Source organism: Lithobates pipiens, unplaced genomic scaffold (assembly GCF_037356315.1).
Source record: "Lithobates pipiens isolate NorthernLeopardFrog02 unplaced genomic scaffold, aLitPip1_a1.2 Scaffold_16, whole genome shotgun sequence".
Classification (NCBI taxonomy): Eukaryota; Metazoa; Chordata; class Amphibia; order Anura; family Ranidae; genus Lithobates; species Lithobates pipiens.
In genome coordinates, this window is record NW_027507748.1 from 447,454,170 (window position 1) to 447,478,720 (window position 24,551).

General features: G+C 37.3%; 1 protein-coding gene across 2 annotated transcripts in view; it reads right to left on the reverse strand.

Moving 5' to 3' along the window:
* Nucleotides 1–1,539: 1,539 nt before the first annotated feature.
* Nucleotides 1,540–24,551, reverse strand: part of GABRB3 (gamma-aminobutyric acid type A receptor subunit beta3) — a 540,236-nt gene continuing 517,224 nt past the window's right edge. For both annotated transcript variants that reach the window (XM_077482772.1, XM_077482774.1), the window contains 3 exons: nt 22,898–23,050; nt 13,828–14,072; nt 1,540–6,379 (listed from right to left, as the gene is read on the reverse strand). In XM_077482772.1, coding sequence (XP_077338898.1) covers nt 6,029–6,379; nt 13,828–14,072; nt 22,898–23,050 — 749 coding nt within the window. In that variant the 3' untranslated portion in view covers nt 1,540–6,028. The remainder of the gene's footprint in view (nt 6,380–13,827; nt 14,073–22,897; nt 23,051–24,551) is intronic.

The following is a 24,551-nucleotide window of genomic DNA, read 5'->3' on the forward strand; positions in this document are numbered from 1 at the left end:
TAAGGGGCCATAAACACATGGAAAAGGTAGAACACTTTAGGCAGAAAGGTAAAATTTTGATTGCAGCAATATGCCCTAACCAAAAAAAATGGATAGTTATCACATTCTAGCAAGGGTTTTTGCAAGTGTTGAATATTATAAACGAGAGGCTAGTTGACTTCATACATTTTGCAAGAGCTAGTTAGCTTGATTTCTAAGTAGAAAAGATGATCAAGCATCTGCTGGAAGTCATAGGACCATTGAAGAGTGTGAGTAAAGTCTGGAGGTAGGAAAACATCTAAGACTTTGCACTACTGCCTGTTTATATGGAGGCCAGAGATGGAAGCAATGCTATAAAGAAATGTAAGGACATTAGTAAGGGAAATTGTAGGATTAATAACTAACATTATAATATCTTCTGCTATTAAGTAATGTTTATTATGGTAGTCCACAATATTTATGTCCATAATGTTTGGTGTTGTGCAATCAATAGACTGTAGTCAAACAAAAAGGCAATTGACAGGTGCCAGTAATGCCGCGTACAAATGATCGGACTATCCGGCGGACTTTGCAGCGGAGGTCCGCCGGACTTGAACGTGGCTCCAGGTAGACGGGACTAGCGAGGGAAGTCAATGTCACCACCTCCATCGGCGAGACTGACACCTCGTTAGCCCCGTCACCTGGTATGGATTTAAAGGGGAACCCCTACGCCAAAGAACAGGCGTGGGGGTCCCCCCAAAGTCCATAGCAGACCCTTATCCAAGCATGCAGCCTGGCCGGTCAGGAAAAGAGCAAGCGCCCACCCGCCTCCTGAGCCATACCTGGCTGTGTGCTCTCAACATAGGGGGGTACTTTGGGGAACGGGGTAATGCTGTTGTGGGTTAAAAACTATTGTGCCTCTCATAAATGGTTCACAAGATGGCAACAGACAGAAGGCCTCCCAGCAGCTTTATGTCATTATTGCAAAAAAAGTAAAAGGGCCTAATGATGCTAGAAGTGAACTGAAAACTGTTTATAACTACCATAGATTATTTTTATCCAATCCAGTTTGTCAAATGAACAGTTGTGTCAACTGCCATTTAACCTTGTAGGCTAGTTTAACTATCGTGATTTCGATAGTCTATTTTTATAATTTATGTTTTATTATACAGTATATTTATTTTTAACATTATATTTGGAAAAACAACCATTAATGAAGGGGGAACACTTTCTGCTTATTGTCATCATATCATAAAAGTGTATTCAGTCACATTCAGTAAGAATGTAGTATAATTAGTATCATCAAAGTACAGTAAACCATTGCATCTAATCAGAAATATATATTTTACATATCTGACTACAATAAATTGGGATGCAATTAGTTTCTCTGAGTTAATAAACTTTGTACTGCTTTGGTGAACCAAACAGAAAATTAAAGCATAAACATATCTATTATTACTTGCACTGTTTTACCCTCTGTAATGTTTTATATTAAAATATATGCCAATTAACAAAAACATCATTACAAATGACACAGTTTTATACACAGTCTTTTTAATTTTATAAAAGATCATTCAACTGTATATTAATCATAATTTATGTTTTCTTACTGAAAACCAAAGAAAATAAAAATAAATCTACTAAATTGGATACTTTATAATGCAAAGTCTTTACAGTGAAATATATAGCGTAATGATTAACAAAAAGAATATTCTGCAAAACAAATCAAAACTCAGCATCCATACCTGACTTTTCTTTCTTGAGAACCTTTAATGTGTAACTTATCTCTGTCACAGCAATATGAAGGAACAACACAGATTTTAAAGATATGATCCAACATTGATTAGTAATGGACGCATTGCTGCAATTTTGTTAGTTTAACATTATTATCTAACATAAAAAATACCATATGCTAAAAAATAAGTAAACTTCTTGGTGTAGATCAACAAATACCAATATGCCTTACAATCAGGCTGTTATGGCATAGCTAGGAGTTTTAAATGTGTAGCTGCTCTAGGGTTTATTCCCTGGGATTTACTAAAGGCAATAGGCTGTTCACTTTGCAAGAGGATTTTCCAGTAGCTTAGTGAATTAAGTGAAGCTCTGCTGATTTCCATCATGTAAAAATTCTCTTGCAAAGTGAACAACCTATTTGACAGGGCAACATCTGGTGCATCTGTCCATGGTAGCCAATCAGCTTCTAACTTCAGCTTGTTCAATTTGGACTGAAGGGAAAGCCATTCCAGATGGGCTCATTAGTCTTCCATCCATGGCATAGCCAGAGTTCAGTTGAAGGTGCAAGCACATCCGGTCTGCTGGTACATAATCAAAATAAATCTGGAATTTGCTGTAACATTTCAACTTATCGATCCTTCATTCAAAAGACATCACAGACAGTTCGGGTTACAGTAAAAGTTGACATATGTTATATTGTGACTATCGCTTACTCATAACCTCATAAAGGATGTGCGTGAAAGATCAATAAAGGTGAAGTGTTTGCAGCAAATTCCAGATTTATTTTGATTGTTCAATTAAGCTTTGAAAAAAAAACTGGAAGCTGATTGGTTTCTATGCAGAGCTGTACTAGATTTTGCACTCTCCAGTTTTTGTAAATTAACTCCAACTGCATTCTGCACTGCTTTATATATTAGGATGCTGGTTTCTCTCTTCTCCAACTGTATTGTAATGTTAAGTGTTGTACTAAAGACTGTTTACAGAATTTTGTTAGCACCTGAGCCACCCAGCCCTCCTACACTTATCTCTCAAGACTAGTATCAGTGTAGTAGGTGCATCTTGTGTTTTGGTCCATTCATTGAAGTTTTTAAAAAGCACAACTCAGCTCTATTTAATGTCCATATCCACAAATACATAATCATTTTCAGGTAAAGGGTTTCTGCTTCTTTTTTTTTGACCACTGGATATATTCATTTCTTAAATTATTTAATTGTGCATATTGCTGTTTCTTTTAATTGTGGCATTTTCTGCACAAATGTTCAAATTAACTGATTAACTATAAGTGTTCCAGATTTGTAGGTTTGTCTTAAAACTGACAATCTACACTTCAAAGGTTAAATAACCAGACGGATAAATGTTGTATTGTTTATATTATTATTGTAGGTACTATAAGAATCAAGATGATCCAGTTTTAATTGGGTTGTATGGAATAACACCAACATACCTATGACTATCACTATCTTAATTTGCTTATAGGTTAGAAGAGAATAGGAATTGTAAACCAAGCCCAAATGTATGATATTAATGTGCTTAAAATAACTATACAATTGACTCTAGTTGATTTCTAATATTAATATTATATTTTATTTCTGGATAAAGAATTTATATAACTATATTTTTGCAATCCTTAAAGTTAAAATTTTGCCATGTTGGAACACACCTTTAAAAAACAGCAACAACATTCAGCAAAATTCAAAGTATATATAAACAAAATATTTTTTTTCACTTAAACAACAAAGAACACTAATTGTATTGGATGTCAGTGATATAAATGTGGCTTAGAAAAAATATATATTATCTTCTCTTTAGAAATAGCTTAGATTAGATAAAAAGTAAATAATATTAACGTTTCATAAATTGATGCAGCTTAATCACCAGTTAAAAAAAAAAATACTTTTTTTAGCTAGGGAATGTGAAATGTTTTAAATAAAACAATGCAATGTGCTGTGGTGGATGTATTTGCATATTAAAGAAATCAGTCACTTAAAGTAGATAATATTGTGCTCTAAAATATTATTGGTGATTGTACCGTGCTACAGATTACAGGGCCTCATTAATCTAAATGTATAAAGAACATAGAGAAGTGGCTAAATATGCTAGTACTATAATTTGAAATAAGAATGTAAAAAAAAATATATATATATGACAAGTCATGCTGTCACAATAGCAAGCACAAAAATAATACATCAATAAATTATATGTAGATATGCATTCTATGCAAATATATTGTACAGTTACATGCAGTGTAATGCTCAAAGAAGTGATCATATTTGTTTATACTAAAATACATAAGAAATAATATAGCAAATATCCTGAGATGCATTTGTTTACAGTATTTAACTATTTGGATTAAATCTGCTTAAAAACTCTGCAGACAGAACACAGTTTGTGCCACCATAGGCACTTACCACTTGTTCATTTTCAATGTGGTGCACCAATAACCCTTCTTCAAATTCATTTTGAGGTTTATTGGATTATATTAATGGTTATAGTGACTGCTTAATATTGCCCATGGTGTTCTTGAAGGTAATTTATGAACCAAAATTTAGTGTAAACTCTTGCAGGAAAATATTGTTACATACTGTATCTATATTGGAAGCCATTGTGACTATTTTATGAAATCTATTCTATAGCTGCCTCTTAGGTTTACAAAATAATGGCTTCCTATAATCTAACTGCTATCTAAATAATACTTGGCATAAAGTCTCAGTTTTAATAGCTAAGCCTAAACCTACTGGATTTGTCTTTAAACTGATGGCCAACTCTGGGACAATTGACAGCGAGACATGTGATATGACGTGCTTCATTTAATTACAAAAGGGGTACAAAACATCAGTACAAAATTTTCAGTAGACAAATTCAAAAAAGTGTTCACTGAGAATTTTTATGACAGTTATTGACTTAACTGGAAATTGTTCTCTGGCAGGTTTGCGACTTTCTTTTACTCTGCTGGATGCAAGATCTCTGTCATTTACTGATGATGTGTACTCTAAACTTCCTCACTAACTCACAGGTAGGCATAGAGGAGTAACAAGAAGGATAAGTACATCTGAAATATGATGCTCTCCAAATGAGAAGATTTCTCCTTTTGGGATGCAGCAGGACATGGCTATTGAAAAGAAGACTGGGAGAATAACAGACATTTTGCAGACACTGTTGTCTCCCCTCTTGGTAATAAGCGAGAGCTAAGATGTAAGTCTAGGATATGGAAATGGAGTATTTCCTACCGTACTATATTTGACAGTACAAAAAATGTTCATGTATCGTCTTAAAGTCAAACTTCTTAGGCTCTAAAGGAGCTAATTCGGGTCATATGAACATTTTATCAGATGCCGGAAGGGATATTCTCAAAACAGGTGTAACTGGAAGACTTTGGGATGAAGTCTGAGCACACTGCAGAGAAGATCATTTATGACTTAACATATGAATATTTGCAATGTTATTTTGTGTGTCAAACAAAAAAAAAAAAACAATTTTCTTTGATCAAAAGTATTTCAGAAAAAACACCTTATTGGACATTAAATGTTTTAACATTTTCTTTAAAAATAGGCACAATGGCACATAAATATGCGATTCAAGAGAATATTCTGTTTGTTTCATAAACAACCCAACTTCTTTATATAACCTGGGGAATAAATTATTAAAATATTTAAGTGATTTATAGGATTGGCCTGCTGGAAATATACTATTATACATAATATTTACGACATTCACCAGGAAATCCATCAATTTGTTTAGGGTCAGTGCTTTAAAATGGATTCCCATATGCTGTTGATGTGAATAATTACTGCATTTTCTGATGCGTCTTAATACAATTGTCAGTGCCAGGGGTGATCATAATGAATGACAATAAAATGAAAAATGAAAATAAAAGAAACATAAGCATAACAAGATAACCCTTAATGATAATTGTACTCCAAAAATGTCCTTAATGAACAGCATTGGTCAATGAAGCACAGTGCAGTCCTTTTGCTGACTACATTGGCAGCTCTATTTAAAAATAAATAGAAAAACTGATGGTGTTATAATCCCCATACTGAAATGTCAGAAATTAAACATGTGTCTGAAGGAGTATTTCAAAAGTCCCAAAGGCATATCCTTCTTTCAAGGAAGATCTGCATTGTTCAAAGCTTAAAAACTGTCCGTATGTCTTGTTCTTGAAAAATTGTCCAAGTCGTGTAATATTCTTACTCTTTTTATATGAACATGTGCCAGCACAAAGGTGAACGTGTGCATACATTCATGTCAGTACAGTGTATGCACATGAAAACTTCCTTCTTCCATTGCATACAGTGAACAAACTTGATATTTGTTGACTATGTCATGGCATAGTTTGTCAGTTGACATAGTATAACCAGTAAATTAGGTTGAAAAGTGAAAAAGTGATTGGAAAGATCATCCTTGACCACCTGTCTATAGCATTCACATCTGTTAGGTCTGGGATTTTAATTTTTAGTTGCGAAGATCTCCTCCTCAGATGATTTTTCTTGCCATGTGGTGCAGTTCTGTCCATTGTGCGCCGACCAAGTCCATCTCGAGTCACACTTTGCTTTCTATACTGAATCCCTGAGTTATCAAAAGATGTTGCTGAATTCCTGGAATCCGTGATGCTTGTTGTAATTTCATTTCCAGTGACTTCATTATGTATTTCAAGAGTTGTTAGCAGTATGTTCCCATGTGCATCCACCTATTCAAAAAATACAGCTGAATTAGCGTCATTGATGCATTAACAATACTAAGTCAAACAGACTAAACCTTTTCGAGTTTTCAACCACTGTTGAAAATCATCAAATACCAAATTGCTTTTTTATAACATTAATGAGGTATTGTTTTACACTAGCTTGGTAGACTGTATGTACATGATGACTTAATACCACTGCTGAAGTCAAAAGGACTTCACTGCCAGTTTTCCTTACAAGGAATGGCAGCTACAGCACCCAAGAGTCGATTAAAAAATTGGCTGGGGTGCCGACATTAGGGGGGATCCCTGGACAGGTAAGTGTCAAAATATTAAAAGTCAGCAGCTACAGTATTTGTACTTTAAATTTTTTGGTAGGGGGGCAAGAGCTCCACTTTAAACTACCATATTTTTCGGACCATAAGATGCACTTTATTCCCCCAAAAATATGGGGCAACATGTCTCTGCATCTTACGGTGTGAATGTACATCAGGCACCACCCCCTGCTGGCACCACCCCCCCGCCACTTCCGGCAATGCCCCCTGCCACCGACGCCACGTTAGTACCAGAAGAGAGGCAGAAGAGCGGAGAAAAGACATCCCAAGCCCCCCGTGAGTGCCAGGCGATCTCCCGGCTTGTCGAGATAGAAGATAAAGCAGCGCAAGCGATGGCAATGGTAAGGCTGCAATAATGGCACAGGTCGGGCTGCAATAATGGCATAGGTCGGGCTGCAATAATGGCACAGGTCAGGCTGCAATAATGGCACAGGTCAGGCTGCAATAATGGCAATGGTCAGGCTGCATTATTGCCAATGGTCAGACTGCATTTTATTGGCACTGGTAAGTCTGCATTTCTTTGGCACAGGTCAGGCTGCTTTTCATGGGCACTGGTAAATATTTTGGTACACCATTTGGTTCAGAATATTTTTTTTCTTGTTTTCCTTCTCTAAAACCTAGGTGCGTCTTATGGAGTGAAAAATATAGTATTTGAGATAGATAGGGAGATATGAAATAGTGCACTATTAGAAAAAAACTTTTAAGCAGAATGCAGAATGACAATAATTTTATGTTAATTTTTTAATATAGTAGCAAAGGTGTCTAAGCTCTGTCAAGTTTTTCTTCCTTTCTGTGTCCCTATCAGGGAAATTTCCCCATACTGGCCTAGTGACAAAAGGAAATCACATCGATGTCAGACAACAAGAAAACTTGAAAGTGGTTCTAAACCTTCACCATTCTAATAGCACAAGTTCTTTTGCTGCTGTTTGTGTACATATGGGAGAGATATGATCCTGAGTCTAAGTAATACAGCAAGTCAAAGAAAAACCCCACAATAGAAATTCAGACAGCAATAAAAACCTCACAGAGCCTCTGACCTTTCCTTATTTTATACAACATGTTTGGAGTTCTGCTGCCTCATCCGCCTTTTCTGCAAATATGTTTGCAAAGATTTTTCGGTGACCTGGAATTTGTATCGGGTCATATATATGACAAGTGCTTTCAGATTAGGGATGAGCCAAGCTGCCCTGAGCAAGATCTGGCCAACTTTAAAAAAGTTCAGATGCCAAACCTAAACCCTCTTGAAATGAATGTGATTTGAATATATCTAATTCATTTTTTGAGTTAATACCCTGTTTCCCCTAAAATAAGACCTAGTGTGATTGTCGGTGATAGCTGCAATAAAAGCCCTACCCCCGAAATAAGCCCTAGTTAAAGTCCTTGTAGGTCTTCTTTTCAGGGTAGGGCTTATTTTTGAGGAAACAGAGTAGGGCTTATTTGGGTGGTAGGGCTTATATTGCAGCCAACACCGACAATCACGCTAGGTCTTATTTTAGGGGAAACAGGGTAGGCAAGGGCCTTTGAATGGATCTGCTGTTTTTTTTTTCTTTGTAAATGTAATTTCTGCTGTTGCACAATCTATAGCAAGAATATTCATAAAAGCATGTTTTTTTTGTAGAATCCCCCAAAATAAATACTAGACTCTTTGAGTCAGATATGAAACTTAAAGTGTACTTCACAGAAAAAGTGTGAGGTCCCCCTAAAAAAAACATACCAGTCCGCTAATCTGAGCATGAAGCCCGCCACCCTCCGACTTGCTGAAAAATAAAAAATCAATGACCCGGCATATATTACCAACCTTAATGCTACACATGGCTGAATGATAGCTCCCCTAGCTGTCATTAGCTATATAAGCAAAGGGACAGGGACAGTGGTGACATCATTGCAATGTTAACCTCCCTGGCGGTCTGATTATTTCAGATTTTAGGTGCTGAAAGCGGTACAAATATTTTGCATGAAAATTTGGCGTTTTATATTGTAGTCCTGTAATTCTTAGGAATAACTCACTTAAATCTGTCTAGCAAACATCCTGGGTATGATAAAGTTTGAAAAATGAAATAATAAATTATAATATAATAAATAACTATAAATAATTATACCAAATAATAATATAACAATAATAGCAATTATTCAATAATGTAATCAAATCAAAAACACTGAAATTTGCTCAGTTGCAGAAATGTCGCTGTCATTACTTTTCAGTGTTTGATGACGGATCTCCCTACAAATCACAATCTCTCAATTCTGCGAGTGATTCTAATTTATTATCGCTGTTTTCTAGCTGGTCTAAAACCACTTTTGATGTAAAGGGGCAGTTTTGGTTGCTATGGACAATCTCCAGTTTCCAGGCATAAAGAACAGTTTTTATATTTTAAAACTGCACGCAGGACACTGGGCAGACCACTAGGGAGAAAGGGGATGTGAAATTATTACATACAGCAATGTAATCTGTAAGATTACATTATACTGTATGTATAATTTGTGTTTCACTTTTTGAATTTGGCGCCGTTCTCCATCCCCGTGCGTCGCAACGCTCGCAGGGAATGGAGATCGGCTCCGTGATAGATCGAGCGGAGCGCGGCTCGCTCGTACAGCGGGGGGGGACATCGCTGTATCCAGGGGAGAAGGTAAGTAAACTCTACCTGCATTCAGCGATGCGGTCCCGAGTCTGGCTCGGGGTTACCGCTTTTGGTATAAAATCTCCACCCCGAGCCAGACTCAGGAATACTGCCAGGGGGGTTAATACAATGTTATTGCTCAAATATGGCTGATCATATACAGGCAATGATGTAACCCCCTTTCATTCCTGTAAATTTGCTTATGTAGCTTGAGATTTCCGGCCACATAGGTGAATAGTCTGGGTGATGTCAGTGTTTGGTAAGGACATTGAACATGCAACCATTGACAGCCGGAAGCTGTCACATTTAGTTATGCTAAATGCTCTAAATGTAGGTTTTGACCACATAATGAGCTCATATCTATTGCAGATATTCTAGACAATGTTCTCAGCCTTGACTCAGTAAGGATAAAGATAACTTTCCCTTTATTATTTTAGGGTGCTGGACTAAAAAAACAACCAATGTATTTCAATGATGTGGAAAGATAGTAATTTATATATCGTATCTAAAAAAAAAGGGGTACACCCCTCACCTTTTTGTAAATATTTTATTATATATTTTCATGTGACAACACTGAAGAAATTACACTTTGCTACAATATAAAGTAGTGAGTGTACAGATTGTATAACAGTGTACATTTGCTGTCCCCTCAAAATAACTCAACACACAGCCATTAATGTCTAAACTTAAAATTTCCAAATTGGGCCCAATTAGCCATTTTCCCTCTCCGGTGTCATGTGACTCGTTAGTTTTATAAGGTCTCAGGTGTGAATGGGGAATAGGTGTGCTAAATCTGGTGTTCTCACTCTGACTAGATAAACTTATTAGGTTTGCACTCCTCCACCTTCCATTTGAGGATGCCCCACAAATGCTCAATAGGGTTTAGGTCTGGAAACATGCTTGGCCAGTCCATCCCTTTACTCTCAGCTTCTTTAGCAAGGCAGTGGTCATCTTTGAGGTGTGTTTGGGGTCGTTATCAAGGTTGGAATACTGCCCTTCAGCCCAGTCTCCAAAGTGAGAGGATACTCTGCTTCAGTATGTCACAGTAAATGTTGGCATTCATGGTTCCCTCAAAGAACTGTAGCTCTCCAGTGCCGGCATCAGGCTTCCCTCTGGGACAACAGCCATGCAGACCAATTTGATGTAGTGTGCGGCGTATGGTCTAAGCACTGACAGGCTGACCCCCCACCCATTCAAACTCTGCAGCAATGCTGGCAGCACTCATACATCTATTTCCCAAAGACAACCTCTGAACATAATGCTGAGCATGTGCACTCAACTTCTGTGGTTGACCATGGCGAGGCCTGTTCTGAGTGGAACCTGTATCCAGTGACCAGTATGAGAGAGTGAGAACGATAACACCAAATTTAACACACCTGCTCTCCATTCCCACCTGAGACCTTGTAACATTAACGAGTCACATGACACAGGGGAGGGAAAATGGCTAATTGGGCCCAATTTGGACATTTTCACTTAGGAGTGTACTCACTTTTGTTGCCAGCAGTTTAGATGTTAATGGCTGTGTGTTGAGTTATTTTGAGAGGACAGCAAATTGACACTGTTATACAAGCTGTACACTCACTACTTTACATTTTAGTAAAGTGTCATTTCTTCAGATATAATAAACTATTTACATAAATGTGAGGAGTTTACTCACTTTTGTGAGATATAGGCATACCTCACTTTTAAGTACACAATGGGGTTTATTTACTAAAGCTGGAAAGTGCAAAACCAGGCTCACTTATGCATAGAAACCAATGAGCTTCTAACCCCAGATTGTTCAATTAAGCTTTTGTAATAAAACCTGGAAGCTCATTGGTTTCTATTCAGACGTGAGGCTGATTTTGCACTTTCCAGCTTTAGTAAATAAACTCCATTGTGTACTTAAAAGAACGGTATATATATATATATATATATATATATATATATATATATATATATATATATACACACAAACGGAAAGACTTTATGTTTCTAACACAAATTATAATTGTTCTCGTCAATGTTTTACATCTTTTTTTTACATAATTAGCTTTTGTTACAGTTCAGGATTAGGTGGGACACAATATCATCAGACAGGAAGACATCCCTATTTTCCTAGCCTACTCCAGTTCAGTGATTGTGGAGTTTAGTTCCTGGGCTTATCTGCTGAGTTTACAATGCTGACAAAAGTGTCAGACCTGAGTAAGCCAGGCGTAAAATATATGTTATTTCTCTTTCCTATCAGACTGGAACTGATTAAATAAATGTTCCAACAATATTATTATTAAATGATGGAACTAGCATCATATGGTAAAGTGCATAAAAGCATTGCCTTGTTGATGAAATTGAAATTCTACTCAAGTGTTAATTCTGTTTACTGCTGCAAAATGTATACATTTGAATTTTTCCGAGAACATTATTATTTCCAAGGATCTGGGCTACTCAAATTATTTTCACACTATCGTCTCAGTCAATATCTTGAAAATGTTAAAACACTACCAATGTAAGCAATATAAGAAACATATTAATCCCACACACTTTTTTTTTTCCTATTTTTTGCCAATCAGAGACCAGGCTACAGCAGTAATATGATTGCATTAACTCATTTACATAAGCTACAACCATGGCCAGGTTGTCAGCCAGAACCAAGGTCCAAAGCTGTGGCCCTTATAACCGATTCTTGAACTTATCAATATTTCTTTACTGTATATGTAGAAGCTATTATTTGTCAGAGATGGATCAGGAATTGGCAGCCACAGTGGGTATGGATGATGACAATTGAACTGCTATTTTAGATCCACACGTTGATAATGCCACCAAAGTGATCTTTTAAGTGATCTTTAGTGCATCAGATCTTTAGTGATCTTTTAAGTGATCTTTAGTGCATCAGATCTTTAGTGATCTTTTAAGTGATCTTTAGTGCATCAGAGACTAGAGCAGTCTAGTAATACTGTGACATAGAGCAGCGTCTCTTCCAAACAAACATTTTAATTGAAAAAGGTAAGTACATCTAAAAAAATAACAAAAAAAAGAAAGAGAACTTGGATAGGAGGAGGGGTGGAGAGGAGGGACTTTTCTTTCGAGGGAGAAAATCCACTTTAAATGATACCTCTTATAGAATTTATTTGCTCATACGTGAAACAGTCAAATCAATATTTATTTTTAATATAACCCAGACATCAGTTATCAGATATTTCATTATCACAATGTTGAACCAGCAGTCACCTGTAAACAAAACTTTGCTTTTTTTGAAGAGCTTTGGGCATTCTGTCCTTCAAGAAAGTAAAAGTTTTAACACACCAGAAGTGAGAAGCGAGCTTTCTTCCTTATGCCCCGTACAGACGATGCGAATATCGTACAACCGATCGTACGACCATTTTCAGTTAATAATCGCAAGAAGAAATTGAATAGCTAAATAAAGTCACGAAAATTCTCGTACGATAGAAAAAAAAATCAGAAGTGATGTCATGTGTTGTAATGTATTTGTGTTGTATTTTCGGATGACAACTACAATGACTAAACGAAAATCGTACGATCTGGAATCATACCAGGAAAATTTCCGTGCATGTCCGATCGAATAATATTGGATGAACGGTCGTGATCGGCTGTCGAAAGTAGTGTACACACGATCCAAAAATCGTACAATCCTTCCTTTTCGTACGATATTCGGATCATGTGTACGAGCCATTAGGGGCTTCTTGTTTAATTGTTTCCCCCTGGTAACAGGGTAGCTTAAAGTAGCCTTACTTTCTGTTTCACAGTGAGGACATTTAAAAGTTACCCATAAATATAACACCAGTCTATATCTCACCTGCCTTTTGAAGACATCTAATGTGCTTTTCAGGCTGAGCTGTTTGTGAGAACCTTTTTATTCCTAATAAATAACTATTAGGAATAAATAAATAATATTTAGCAATATTACTCCATTGCATTCTGCTTTGTTTCTCCCTTTTATCTCTTTGGAGAGTGGTACATTCTATCTATTGTCGTACTGCAAAAGGAGTGGAGGAGATTTATGTGGAGAGGTGCAGTGGATCCGGAGGGATTCAGTTAACATGTTAAAGGGCATTTGATCTCTTATTAATATAGAGATCAAATATTTTCGGTCAGGAGTTCTGGTGGTCCGGTGTTCTGGGAGCACTGCGCACTGAATTGTACATAATTTCAAATATTGGTTATGATTATAAATTTGGACTTATAGAAGGGGTGTACTCACTTTTGTGAGATACTGTATAACAGCTGCAATAGGTTGCACCACAAAGCTATATAAATACGAAATGTATAGATACTTTTACCTATGTTTGACCCCTTCCCTTGTCCCAGACAGATGCAGAACCATTTACAAAATGTAGCGCAGCTTTGTTTTTTTAAAGTCAGCAGCTACAGTAATTGAAGGTATTGACTTTTAATTTTTTTAGGGGGCCACTGAAGATCTGGGGCAATCACATCCCTTCTTTATTCCCATGACATCTTTGACAAAAAGAAAAAAAAACACTTCAGTATGTAACAAAATATAACATACCCTATTGCTTTCAAACTTGGAGCGATCATTATTTGCCTTGGCTGTTTTCTCTGCTAGCTTCTTTTGCATTTGGGGTCCTCTTCCAAAGAAGATATAGTTAACAAAGGCATATTCCAGTAAGGCCAAGAACACAAATACAAAGCATCCCATCAAATACATGTCAATAGCTTTCACATATGGGATCTTAGGCAATGTCTCTCGTAGATGAGTATTGATGGTTGTCATAGTCAGGACAGTAGTAATTCCTAAATTCACAAGAAAACTATTATTATTATTTGACATATTGATTATGTACTATTGATACATGGTTGTAACATTGGATCTATAGCTATATAGTCAGGCACAGGTACCAAGTCTTAAAGATTTCATAAAATATTAATATCAAAATACTTGCAAAGATGATGAAATTGTGAACTAAAATGTCAATTGGTAACATGGTTTGGATTCCACAGCACAGAAATAATTTTATTTGTTTTTGGATATCTGGTATTCCCTATATCACACTATTAATAATTAAAGACAATAATGTTTTTTGACAGGCAATTTCTTGGTGGTTTTGCAAGTACTTTGCTATTAAATTGTAAGTGGTAGGCAATGGGTTTTATTTATTAATTTACCATGTTTTCAATATGTGATTTAAAAAAATGGGGCCGATACACGAACAATAGATAAAAGATTAATAATGCAGTTGCCAGAGCACAGATTGAATAATGTTTCCATTAAAACAACCTACCTGATTGTAAAGCCTAATTCACATAATCGGATTGTTGGCCAACAAAACCGTGTACTTTAGTTCTGAAGGGCGTTGGCCCAAACTTGTCTTACATACAAACAACAAGGAATTGTCAGCCAACAAATATGAACATAGTGACATATTACGTAGTTTTTTGGCTCCTTAGGGCCACCTTTTGGGCTCCTTCTGCTAATTTTGTGTTAGTAGAAGCTTGGTGAGTGTTGATTCGTGATTTTAATTTCACACTTTTCATTTCGCACTTTTCATTTTGCACTTTTCATTTCATGCTTTTCAGTTAGTTTATGAACAGCCATTTGTCAACCAGCCATGTTGCAGAATTGGAGGAGATAATTTATGTTATTTATTATTGGCCTTGGAATCATTGCCTTGACATTATTTTTTTGCCTGAATAATGATTTGATTTGGTATATTTTCTCTAATTTTGGCTGCATAGAATGCACGTTTTGGTTAAGTTCTATTGGTAGATAGCATGTCTAATTGTATTTGTTTTCTTTTTTTAATGCACAATAAAAAAATTGTGGAGAATAATACTTGGCTATGTGTTTTACTTCAAATGACAGTTTGGGAGTAGGCAGTTACATTTAAAAAAATACAATGTAAAATTGACAAGGGACACCAACATAGTTGTATCTTTGATCTTAAAAACTAGGGGATAATGGTGTTGTGGTAACTTACCCAAATAAAAAAAATAAAAAACATAATAATAGTATTCTTGATGCCACTAGAAAAAAAAGCCTTTGAATTTTTTTTTTGCAACAACTCCATCTGTATCACCAGCAAAGCAGCTTCATTATTATGCCATTAAAGAAGAAGAGAATGTGCGCTGCATTTCGAGATTTCATAATTTGCCACGTCACAAAAGTTAATTCTTCAATACAAAACGGTAGTTTACAAGACCGACTTATTCTGACTCATTGTTGCTTCCGAGCATGCGTGTTAGTACTTTGGACTTTTGTTCGATGGACTTGTGTACACACACTCGGAAAATAGCCTGTCATCACACCAAAACCAACAGCCTGTCATCACACATTTCCCGTCGGAAAATCCGATCGTGTGTATGAGGCTTTAGCCAAGTGCTCCACTTTTGCTTTAGTTTATGCAAATTAAAGGCAAAAAAACTCACTCCACTTTACTCTAGCTGTCATTGGTCCTTACTTTATTTTGTAGACTGGCATATTAACCACATTTTAGAGTAATATAGTCAGCAAACTGACTGGACTTTCATGAAAAAAAATCAGTTTCTGTTTTTAAAAATGGATGGTAAAAACAGCTAATTATTTTCTAAATCACATTTGAGGTTGATTTACTAAAATTAGAAAGTGTAAAATCTGGTGCAGCTCTGCATAGAAACCAATCAGCTTCCAGGTTTTTTGTCAAAGCTTAATGGAACAAGCTGAAGTTAGAAGCTGATTGGCTACCATGCACAGCTGCACCCAATTTTGCACTCTCCAGTTTTAGTAAATTAACTACACTTGTTTCAACACATCAGCTTATTATCTGTTTCTTTTTGTTGTTTGGTGTATGTAGTTAGCAGTAGCTGGTCTTCTTTAATAAATCATGATCAGCAACATGAACCTTCAGCATGTCAGTTTTCAGTGTGCTCCAAGTGCCAAGCTTTATAATTATATTAAAGCCAACCAAATACTAGTAGGTATTTATAAGGAGGTTAATGTGACAATCACCAACATTCAGCACAGGTGAATCAGGAAGTTAAACATGCAGTGAATGTTTGGTGAATGTCACATTCACAGCTTTAAATATATTCTTAAGTGATTATTAAAAACCTTTTTTTTTATTGAATTAAAAAATCCAGAATATTAGAAGAAATTAATTGGAATTGTGTAGAAAAAAATCTGAACTTCTACCTAGAAAATTAGGGGTATATTTAAAATGCAGTGAATGTGACATTCACTAAATATTCGCTACAGGGTTATCTTTCTAATGCACTTGTTTTAGGCCTCATTCACATGGGTGTACTGATCACCCACTGTGCTGTCTTCTGCCCACTGGGCTGTCTTCACCCACACCATCCACATGCAGGCATTCCTATTCAAGACTATGGGTCATGGTCCCTATGCGGATGCATGGCCCCAAATGCAGACAATGTACATTTAGGGCCATGCACCCTCACCCTGTGATTGATTTACCTGCAGCGAATGTTTGATGAATGACACCGTTATTGCTTTATAATAATATGTCCCTTAACCTTCAGAAAAACAGTTTATGTCAGGGCTAAAACTTAAAATTTGTGATGACTGTTATAAGAATTGAGTTTTGTATTTTCTAATAAGAGATCCTCTTGTGTTTGGCCATGTCTACGTTCAAATATTATTCAAATATGTCAATATTTTGATAACAAAACACCAATATTAACATATGGCCTTTAAAAAACATTTTTGGAAGCAAAAAATCTAATACAGTTAACTAAATTACACTGAGCAAAATTATAAATGCAACACTCTTGTGTTTGCCCCTATTTATCATGAGCTGAACTCAAAGATCTATGACTTTTTCTATGTATACAAAAGGCCTATTTCTCTCAAATATTGTTCACAAATCTGTTTAAATCTGTGTTAGTGAGCACTTCTCCTTTGCTGAGATAATCCATCCACCTCACAGGTGTGGCATATCAAGATGCTGATTAGACAGCATGATTATTGCACAGGTGTACCTTAGGCTGGCCACAATAAAAAAAGGCCACTCTAAGACTCCTTTCACACTGAGGGCATTTTGCAGGCGCTATAGCATTAGAAATATCGCCTGCAATCCGCCCTCAAACTGCTGCTCCATTCATTCCAGTGTGAAAGTTGCGCTGGCAGGACGTCAGGAAAAGTCCTTTCAGCAGCTTCTTTGGAGCGGTGAAGGAGCGGTGTGTTTACAGCTCCTCCACCGCTACTCCCCATTGAAATTAATGGGGCAGCGTTGCATTACCGCCATAAAAATGCTGCTATTGCGGCATATTGCGGGCGGTTTTAACCCTTTCTCGGCCGCTAGTGGGGGTGAAAGCTCCCCGCTAGCGGGCAAAATGCGCTGCAAATCCGATGGTAAAATGCCGCTAAAAATAGTGGCGTTTTACCGCCGACGCTACGGGCGTGGCAGTGTGAAAGGGGTCTTAAATGTGTGGTTTCATCACACAGCACAATGCCACAGATGTCGCAAGTTTTGAGGGAGCATTGAATTGGCATGCTGCCTGCAGGAATGTCCATCAGAGCTGTTGCCGTTGAACTGAAAGTTAATTTCTCTACCATAAGCCGTCTCCAGAGGCGTTTCAGAGAATTTGGCACTACATACAACCGGCTTCACAATTGCAGACCATGTGTAACCACACCAGCCCAGGACTTCCACATCCAGCATCTTCACCTCCAAGATCGTTTGCGACCAGTAACCTGGACAGCTGCTGCAACAATTAGTTTGCATAACCAAAGTATTTCTGCACAAGCTGTCAGAAACTGTCTCAGGGAAGCTCATCTGCATGCTTGCCATCCTCATCAGGATCTCGACCTGACTGCAATTCATTGTCGTAACCGACTTGAATGGGCAAATGTTCACATTCAATGGTGTCTGGCATTTTGGAGAGGTGTTCTCTTCATGGATGAATCCAGGTTTTTACTGTACGGGGCAGATGGCAGACAGCGTGTATGGCATTGTGTGGGTGAGCGGTTTGCAGATGTCAATGTTGTGGCTTGAGTGGCCCATAGTGGCGGTGGGGTTATGGTATGGACAGGCGTATGTTATAGACAATGAACATAGGTGCATTTTATTGATGGCATTTTGAATGCACAGAGAAACTGTGATGATATTCTGAGGCACATTCTTGTAAGATTCATCCACGACCATCACCTCATGTTGCAGCATGATAATGCACAGTCCCATGTTGGAAGGATCTGTACACAATTACTGGAAGCTGAAAACATCCCAGTTCTTGCTTGGCCAGCATACTCACCAGACATGTCACCCATTGAGCATGTTTGGAATGCTCTGGATCAGCGTATACAACAGCATGTTCTAGTTTCTGCCAATATCCAGCAACTTTGCACAGACATTGAAGAGTATTGGACCAGCATTCCACAGGAGGCCACAATCAACATCCTGATTAACTCTATGCGAAGGAGATGTGCTGCACTGTGTGAGGCAAATAGTGATCACACCAGATACTGACTGGTTTTAGGACCCCCCAGATCTCCCAATACAGTAAAATTGCACATTTTAAAGTGGCCTTTTATTGTGGCCTGGCTAAGGCACACCTGTGCAATAATCATGCTGTCTAATCAGCATCTTGATATGCCACACCTGTGAGGTGGATGGATTATCTCGGCAAAGGAGAAGTGCTCACTAACACAGATTTAGACAGATTTGTGAACAATATTTGAGAGAAATAGGCCTTTTGTGTACATAGAAAAAGTCATAGATATTTGAGTTCAGATCATGATAAATAGTGGCAAACACAAAGTGTTGCGTTTATAATTTTGTTCAGTGTAAAATGTTGCTATTCAGAGTTACAGCATTTTTCGTTAATGTTGGAGAATTTATTATATATATTGTAAAATTCTTATAGTAGATTTACAGTACATAAAATCCACTACAATATTTTCTTTGTTTTGTTGCACTGCACATTGCAATTAATCTACCAGATATTGAAATAATTTTATTCTGATTGAGCAGACCAACAATAGTGTGGGAAACTGAATACTGCATACATTAGAATTGTTTTATATATCTTGGTTTTTCTGGAAATTACTTTGTTTTACTATATACAATTAAATATATCAGTGAGCAAAATGTAATGTTGGCAGTGACATGGCAAATTCCACATAAATCATTATAATAGCTTGGAAAAGTTGGATAATAACTAGATGTCTGCTCAAAAATAGATTCATTTATGAACAGTTGGTGGTGTGTCCAATTAAAGGCATTCTCACTAAAACTGATTTGTATAGCTTAATAATAAGCATAATGATATATTTACAGTAAAAAGAAGTCATAGAACTATATATATGTCCCTTGCAGAAGTAATCCTTCTCATTAACTTTGTTTTTACTGCCACTGATTTTAATGCCGTTAGCATTGGAAATAAAATGCACCTACTATAAAATGCATGAGTTAAAAGCTGCTGAGAAATTCTTTCAATTTATAACAGAAAAAAATGTATTTACATACATAATATACCTCCACCATTATCAGTTTGTTATCAGCATGATATTTTTCACAAAATATTATTATATGTAGACATTGAAAACAAATACCCATTAAAAAAATGACTTGTCTGTGAGAGAAATGCAGCAAATGTGCAATAAGCTTCACCTTCAGTACTTTTTTTTTATAGAGCTGTAGCATGTTTGAATGTCACCTCCAATGCACTGATCATCATCATATGGGGATGCTTCTTACAGACTGCAAATGTGAAGTGGAAATTTAGAGTATACTGACCACTAATGTTTAGGGGACATTTATACTGATCACTGATGTAAAGGAGGCCTTTCCACTGACTACTAATCTAGAGGGGTCACAGACAATGACCACCAAAGGCAAGGGGATTTTCACTGATTGCTACTGTAAGGCCCCTTTCACACTGGGGCAGTTTTCAGGCGTTACAGCGCTAAAAATAGCGCCTGTGTAGCGACTGAAAAAAAACTGCCCCTTTCACTCCAGTGTGAAAGCGGTGCGCTGGCAGGACAGTGAAAAAAGTCCTGCTAGCTGCATCTTTGGAGCGGTGAAGGAGCGGTGTATTCACCGCTCCTAAACCGCTCCTACCCATTGAAATCAATGGGACAGCGCGGCAATATCGCCGGCAAAGCGCCTCTGCAGCGGTGCTTTGCGGGCGGTTTTAACCCGTTTCCGACCGCTAGCGGGGGTTAAAACCACCCCGCTAGCGCTCGCAGACCGCCGCTAAAACGACGGTAAAGTGCCGCTATAAATAGCGGTGCTTTACCGCCGACGCCCGCACCGCCCCAGTGTGAAAGGGGCCTAACGAAAACGTTTTTTCATGTGGCTACTGATGTCAAGGGGAAACTTTTCCTTTGATTATCAATGTATCAGGAACATTTTCATTTTTGTAACCAGACTGATCTCAAATGTTAAAGGACATTTCTAGTGACCACCAATGTAAAGAGGTTTGATTTATTAGACCGTCCCATTCAGTAATCACATATTAAAAGAGAGTTTTGTTAGGGGGTGGATTTCTACTTAACCAAGTTTTAAGAAGGAAAGGTTAAGGTCTTTATCAATGACCACAAATAATAACGTGTGAAAATAGTAAAGGGGGTATTATCAGAGGTACAAATATTGGATGCCAATGGAATAAAGGAGGGCACATTTAATGCTGCAGGACCATATATTTTTGCTACAGGGCCATATATTTGCCCCTCCTATAATATAACAGTCAATCAGAAAGCAATTTCTAAACTTCCATTCATAACACTGAATAATTCAGGGCACAGGGATACATGACAACCACAATCATTTACTGTAGCTGGAGCAGAGTGGACAGCATGCAACTGTTGAGCTGACCTTTATTCATTATATAATCATGAGATTAATCTGGCAGCAAAATATATTTTTTTTTTTACAGACCCTTGCTTCAGTACATTTGCACTACTGTACAGTTCATGTATTACATACAGTAAGTTTGAGTGTATGTGACTATATCAGACACCTTAGCTCTTATTGTAAAGTTATAGTAATTTACAGGCTGGAAATGTCTTCCCTTGCAAAGGGAAGCCTCATACACACGATCGTATTTTCCGCAGACAAAACCTTTTTTTTTGTCCGTAGGCGTTTGCCTAGATTTTGTCTTTCATACAAATGGCAAGGAATTGTCGGTCAACAAAAACATAGTGACATACTATGTGTTTTTTTTCAGCTCTTTAGCCCTTTGGGCTCCTTCTGCTAATTTTATTTTAGTAGAAGTTTGATGAGTGTTAATTCATGCTTTTGATTTAGCGCTTTTCAGTTTGCACTTTTCATTTTGTGCTTTTCAGTGTTTCTGAGCGGCCGTTCGTCAACCAGCCATGTTGCAGAATCGGAGGAGATAACGTGTTATTTATTATTGGCCTTGGAGTTATTGCTTTGACCAAAGTCCAGTCCAGGAACAGGAGGAGGAGGATTTCTTGGACCATAAATTGGTTGCTTTATTAATCGTGACCAATTATGTCATATGCCTTTGCTGCGGGAGCTCCAGGAGAATAATCTAGATGATTTTTGGAATTATCTCAGGATGACGGACCCCTGCTTTCACCAACTCTTGGCATTGCTGTCCCCCTATATTAAGAAGCAGGACACATGCATGAGGCTTTTATTTTATTTTTTGGTTGAATAATAATGATTTGATTTGTTATATTTTCTATATTTTTGTATGCATAAAATGCACTTTTTGGTTAAGTGCTATTGGCAGATAACATGTCTAACTTTATTTGTTTTCTTTTTTTAATGCACAATAGAAAAAAATGTGGAGAATAATACTTGGCTATGTGTTTTACTTCAAATGACAGTTTGGGAGTAGGCAGTTACATTTAAAAAATACAATGTAAAATTTACAAGGGACATCAACATAGTTGTATCTTTGATCTTAAAAACTATGGGAAAATGGTGTTGTGGTAAAAAAAAAAAAGCATAATAATATTATTCTTGATATCACTAGAAAAAAAAAGTCTTTGAAAATTTGTTTGCAATAACTCCATCAGTATCACCAGCAAAGCAGCTTCATTATTATCTCATTAAAGAAGAAGAGAATGTGCGCTGCATTTTGAGATTTCATAATTTGCCACATCATGAATGTTAATTCTCCATTACGAATACTAGTTTACAAGACGGACCGCTTCTGACTCGTCCTTACTTCTGAGCATGCGTGTTTGTACTTTGGACTTTTATCTGATGGACTTGTGTAAACACGCTCTGGAAAATCCGACAACAGACATTTGTCTGCGGAATATTTTAAAATCTGCCATCCAAGATTTGCCCGTGGAAAATCCAACAACTGTCCGATGGAGCATACAAATGGTCGGGCTTTCTGTCAACAGCCTGTCATCACATATTTCCCATCAGAAAATCCAATCGTGTGTATGAGGCTTCAGGTGCATGACTGCTATTGTAATAGTTACCTAATGAAAATCCTGATTATCACACAATTCTAATAACAAGTTTTGAAAATAATCAACTAATGCCTATTGTTTATTTTTCTTGCACACTAGTATCAAGTTAATGCCTACATGAAATACCCTCTAATAATACTTTTTATGAGTGTTAGATAAAATATCCCATGCAACTTTCTCCTAGGATTCACCCTAAGTTAATAAGCACATGGACAAACAAATTTCATACCTAGTGCAACTCTTGCTGCTGATGCATCGTAGTTGATCCAAAATGATACCCAGGATAATATTGTAATCAATATAGATGGCATGTAGGTCTGAAGAATAAAATATCCAATATTTCTTTTTAACTTGAAGCTCAGAGAGAGTCTAGGATATGAGCCTGTAACAGAAAAAATTTAATAAAATAAGATGATGATCATTGGTAGCTGAAACGATGCACTAACTTAATACCACAGTCTTAAATATGTATTCAAAGTGATTGTAAAGGTTTTATTGTAAAGTGATTGTAAATGGTTTTGCACTGAGCAGCCCCAAACCTCTTCTTCTGGGTCCCCCTGCTGGCGCTCCTGGCTACTCTTCCCTTCCGAGTGCCTCTATAGCAAACCACTTTCTATGTGGGCACTCATGTGGGCTTGATCCCGATCCAGGCTGTCATTGTCTATTGGCACAGACAGCAGGTTTGGCCCCATCCTGCAGGGGCTGGGGAAAACTGATCACAGAAGGTGCTAAGGGTATGCAATAAAGTGTTTGTTACCCTAAAAAATGTATCCTGTTCCTTTAAAGCATGTTACATAGCACAGTGCCAGTGCTGTGCAATTTGGCCCCCTGTACCACGCGAAATACCTGGCTGATCCTGCCTGGTTCTGCCCTCCCCTTTGTAAACTGACCACAGTTTATTGTGACTACTGAGCCCTGACACGGTGGTCAGTTTACATGCCTCCTTTATCCGCTGTGTCTCATGTCCTCCTCTGTCCTCTCCCCCCTCCCTCCCTGCCTTTTTTCTCCCTGTTTGTGCCCGCCCACTCCCCTCCTGCTGCTAAAACAACATTACTTTTTTCCCACTATCCTCTCTGTGTAATCTGTCCCTGTGTCGGTGCCTTATAAAATTAAGGAAACTATATACCTGATTTCAGAGCGCTGCTCGGCGCTCATGTGACTGGCTGGCTCTCTCCTCCTCCCCTCCTGACTGATGTCAGCAGGCGATTCTCTGTCCCACACACTGCAGCTGTAAGGGCGAGCAAGGAGAGAGCCGGCCATTCATGTGAGCGCTGAGCAGCGCTCTGAAATCAGGTATATAGCAACATTATTTTTATAAAGCACAGACACTGGGGCAGATTACATAATTAAACAGAGAGCATAGAGTGAATTCCATATAGGGGATTAACAACCACTTTAAGATAAAAAAAAAAACTCTCACCTTTACAACCACTTCAACTGTTTGTGAATTCAGAAAAGACTTTGAATTCTTTTTTTTTTTTTGCATTTGTGGCTATATGCCTGTTACAGCAACTCTTTTAAGTTAATAGCATTTAGCAATATGATAAATGTCTGCATATGCTACTTCATTACAGTTTCTGGCAATATGCATTCGCAATGAAATATTACAATTCTTTTTCTTATTTAAGATGTTTTCCAGAAGAAAACAATACAATGTGCACTACAAATATCTAGGAGACTGCTTTGCAGCAGTAGAGTGTTTTCCATGTTAGCCATTTTCACCCCTAACTGGCTAATTTAAGTCACTAAAAAATGAACAGAAAGCATACTGGCATAGAGTAAAATGCTCAATAAATGTTGTTCAAAAAAATGTCCTGTACTCACAAAAGTACTCAATACAGATGCATAGCTTTTAGAATCCATAATATCAGAAGTCCCTCAAA